This window comes from Priapulus caudatus, unplaced genomic scaffold (assembly GCF_000485595.1).
Source record: "Priapulus caudatus unplaced genomic scaffold, Priapulus_caudatus-5.0.1 Scaffold739, whole genome shotgun sequence".
NCBI classification, from domain to species: Eukaryota; Metazoa; Priapulida; class Priapulimorpha; order Priapulimorphida; family Priapulidae; genus Priapulus; species Priapulus caudatus.
This window is the reverse complement of record NW_014577800.1, coordinates 192,664-196,270: the sequence shown is the minus strand read 5'-3', so window position 1 is coordinate 196,270 and position 3,607 is coordinate 192,664. Positions and strand designations below refer to the sequence as shown.

The window sequence follows — 3,607 nt, the reverse complement described above, 5'->3', positions numbered from 1 at the left end:
GCACTATAACATACAGCGACCTGAGTAAAAGGTTAAACATATTCGCCAATGGCAGTTCAAATATGCGACAGCTCATAGTGACAGCGTCGAATGGAAGCATTAGCACGAAACGCGATGCGCCTGTAAGCGGTTCCTTTCAACGTACGTCCTGCAAAATTTATCAGCGCAATCAGGTAAGCTTCTGTGAAAACGTGAAGCGAACACCAATTCGTCAGTAACTCAACGCCTCGGAATATTAATGATGTATATATATATATATATATATATATATATATATATATATATAAATAAATAAATATATAAATATATATATATGGAGTTAATAATAACAAAGTCATCATTTGTCAACATTTGACAACATAAGACAACATTTGTCATTATTAGCTCCTGATATATATATATACATATATAACAGTGAATATATACATATATAACAGTGATTCGCCTTCCTCACCCTATATCCACTTCAATAAATCCGTAATTGTGAGACAGCGTATCGTTAGTGTTATCTGTAACGCTTGCGATCATTACACCGACAGATGATCATGATTTCTAATCGGAAAGTTGACGTAATGCTACTGAACCACAAGGCGGGGCTAACCCAGTAAGACACAATGTCACTAATAGTAAATACCTGCCACTACTGGCTTCTCAACAGTTTTATTCTCATTAGGAACGTTTACCTGCGGCTAGGGAAAGCTGTGAACCACAATTATCATTTGCTACATTTGCCATAATGTTATGCACTGCCATTTTCCCCAATACCATTAATCATGTCCTCCCGTTTTCACATTTTCATCCTTTTATCCTGTTTCACATACTTCTGCTATCACTCCACACCCCTCCCCTGACCATCATCAGTTACTCACATTCGGAGCATGTGCTTAAGGGTGTTCAGGTAAACTATATGCAAGATTCAATCTTCTATTATTGCCCAGTATGTCTCCAAGCCGCAAACTCGCGTAATGTGTTTCGGGACTCACCGGACTCTCAGTAAATCTCACAGGACGATGAAGCCATTGCTCATCAGTAATGGCAAGATGAGACCGCGCAGTCTGAATAAGCTGCCATGGAGCAAGACTGTAGTGCTTAAACGCAGCCACATGACACACTGCTCACTAACAACGCACTATAAGACATTGCCGAGGCGGTAGAGAGTACAGTGAATTCATCAGGCAACGTCATCGCTACGACGTACAGATAGAAGTAGGAATCAGGGAGACCAGGAAATCCGAAGGGGGTCACAATCGTGTTTATGATCGATGCTTGTGGCGGTAATTAGAATTTGAGCGGATGCGTTGCTGACACAAACCTATAAACAAGACGACAACTCGCCGCCATATTGAATCTCTACTCGATTGGAATTTGTATATTGGAAACTTTCCGAACTTCTGTCAAATATGAACGCATAGTTTTATGCATCAGGCATCAACTTAATAACGACGAAAATTTTCAGCATATATCAAGCGAAGTTAAACTAATCTGCCCAATTAATATTCCTGTGATGATTTTGCAGCAGTTTGGCACAGTTGAATGCTCAAAGGGTGGATTACACAAGGAAAGGGTGGATCAAGTAAACGTCACCTGCACTACTGCTAGGAGTTAGCGCACGTGGCGAGAATGAGTATCACTTTTGCAAGGCTATCTCTATATTCAGAAGACCTGCAAAACACAGAAACGCCGAAACGCAGTGCAAACATAGCCATCAACAAAGTGAAACTTCAACACTGGCAATCAGAAAGTGCGAATTCCACTATAATAACTCTGCAATATATATATAATTATATATACTATATACATAATATAATATTCATAATACCTATATATATATATATATAGTATATATATATATACATATATGTACACATGCAATATCTACGTTTGTAGTAATGAGTATATGTAGCATGCAATGCAAGATGATGCAACACACAGTGGATGTTGCGACATACGATAGCGTCACGCACATAAGGGATTACGTGCACCTCTACCGTTCGGTTCATTCTCGCTTCTGAAGAGAGTGATGTGGTGCTGAAAAACACCCTCATTTGATAACATCCCATCAGCTCGCCTCCCCGCCTCAAACTGAACCCGGATTCGCTTCTCGTGAAGTGTACAGCAAACAGCTTCAGATGAATCAATAGCGAGGTGTAGATAAACTGGCGAGCTATGGTTAGCTGTTACAATGGCACGTTATAATGTACGTTAGCCGACCAAATGAGAAGATGCGGCAGCCTAGCTAGAATTCACACGGGTCGAGTGCGCGATTACATAGCCTCGCGTGCGTGAAAACCCCAAAACCAAACTGCATTCTATAGCATCGGTGTTCTGTAAGATCACAGTTAATACAGTAAGACTTGGCCATTCAGTGCACGGGTGAAGACACCCCTCTGAACTGCTTGCATCAAGCTACGATCCAAAGGAGGGGTCCAAGGCCAATCATTGCAAAGGAATAAACCTGTGCGCTCCGGCATTCGTGAATCAACTTGTTCGGCGAGCGCGATCAAATCCTTGCAAGCACGGATGAGTCTCTCAGCTGTCTTCCGTGCCCACCCACGTGCATCCTACGTGAAAATCCCTCAACAAACCTCATGACTTCGCTGCTGATGCCTTGCTTGTGACCACGCCCTCGCCCCCTCGCTCCAATTACCTTACATCGTCACACATTTTTCCGACATATCCGTCTTGATGGTGTTAAATTTGTCTGTGACAGATTTCAGGTCGACGGGTAGCTGAGCTGTAAGTAGACACAAAGGGCAAACGTTTACAACGCGTGCCACGCCCCGGTTACGAAGCAACATGCTAGTGAGAGATGCAGTGAAGCTATCAAACCACCCCTTTCAACACGTTCCACGCAAAAACAGTTTAGAATGTCAAGACCATAGTAGTAATGATAGTATAACGATTATCATTTATAACTCAGCTTAATTTCACAATCAAGACTTATGCTGAAATATTAAAAAACCGAGTTTAACATGTAATGACAATGACAAAATTTTTTGATAAATATTCATGAACTAAACACGATCGAAATATAACATACGGATTTCATCTATTTACTAAAGCATTTGGAAAACTGGATAAAATATAGTCGTACATGCATTGCATTGAATAACATCTCAACCCTGAAACGGATAAACGAATGGCATTGCAAAGATTTACATTTCTAGTGCATGAGTATACTTGAGTATACCGCATTACAGCCCAAATGATACCACTTGTAAATGCCACAGGGAAACAAAATCTAGGGCATATATTCTCAACCACATAGGTGAGTAACTTTGCAGCTATACATGTAGAAACGCAAAGCGACCAATGCTATTATCTGGCCAATAACTGCTGGTATACTGATCCAATTTATGGGAGGGAGGCTTGAGCATCGATCGATGGAAACCAGGTTAAGCAATGCTGACGGCATGTTACGCATCATTACAGCACATTGTGTTCACGCACACTCGCTCCCTCTCCTAGCTCCTCTCTCTTTCTTTTTCACTCAGACTCTTTTTCTATCTCTCTCGCCCCCTTCTCTCTCTCTCTCTCTCTCTCTCTCTCTCTCTCTCTCTCTCTCTCTCTCACTCTCTCTCTATCTCTCTCTCTCTCTCTCTCATTC

At 41.4% G+C, this 3,607-nt stretch overlaps 1 protein-coding gene across 2 annotated transcripts in view; it reads right to left on the bottom strand.

Annotated features, from left to right (window-relative positions):
* Positions 1-271: 271 nt before the first annotated feature.
* The window catches only part of LOC106813206 (complexin-like), a 45,261-nt gene continuing 41,925 nt past the window's right edge, over positions 272-3,607 (bottom strand). For both annotated transcript variants that reach the window (XM_014817275.1, XM_014817274.1), the window contains exon 5: positions 272-2,734. In XM_014817275.1, coding sequence (XP_014672761.1) covers positions 2,649-2,734 — 86 coding nt within the window. In that variant the 3' untranslated portion in view covers positions 272-2,648. The remainder of the gene's footprint in view (positions 2,735-3,607) is intronic.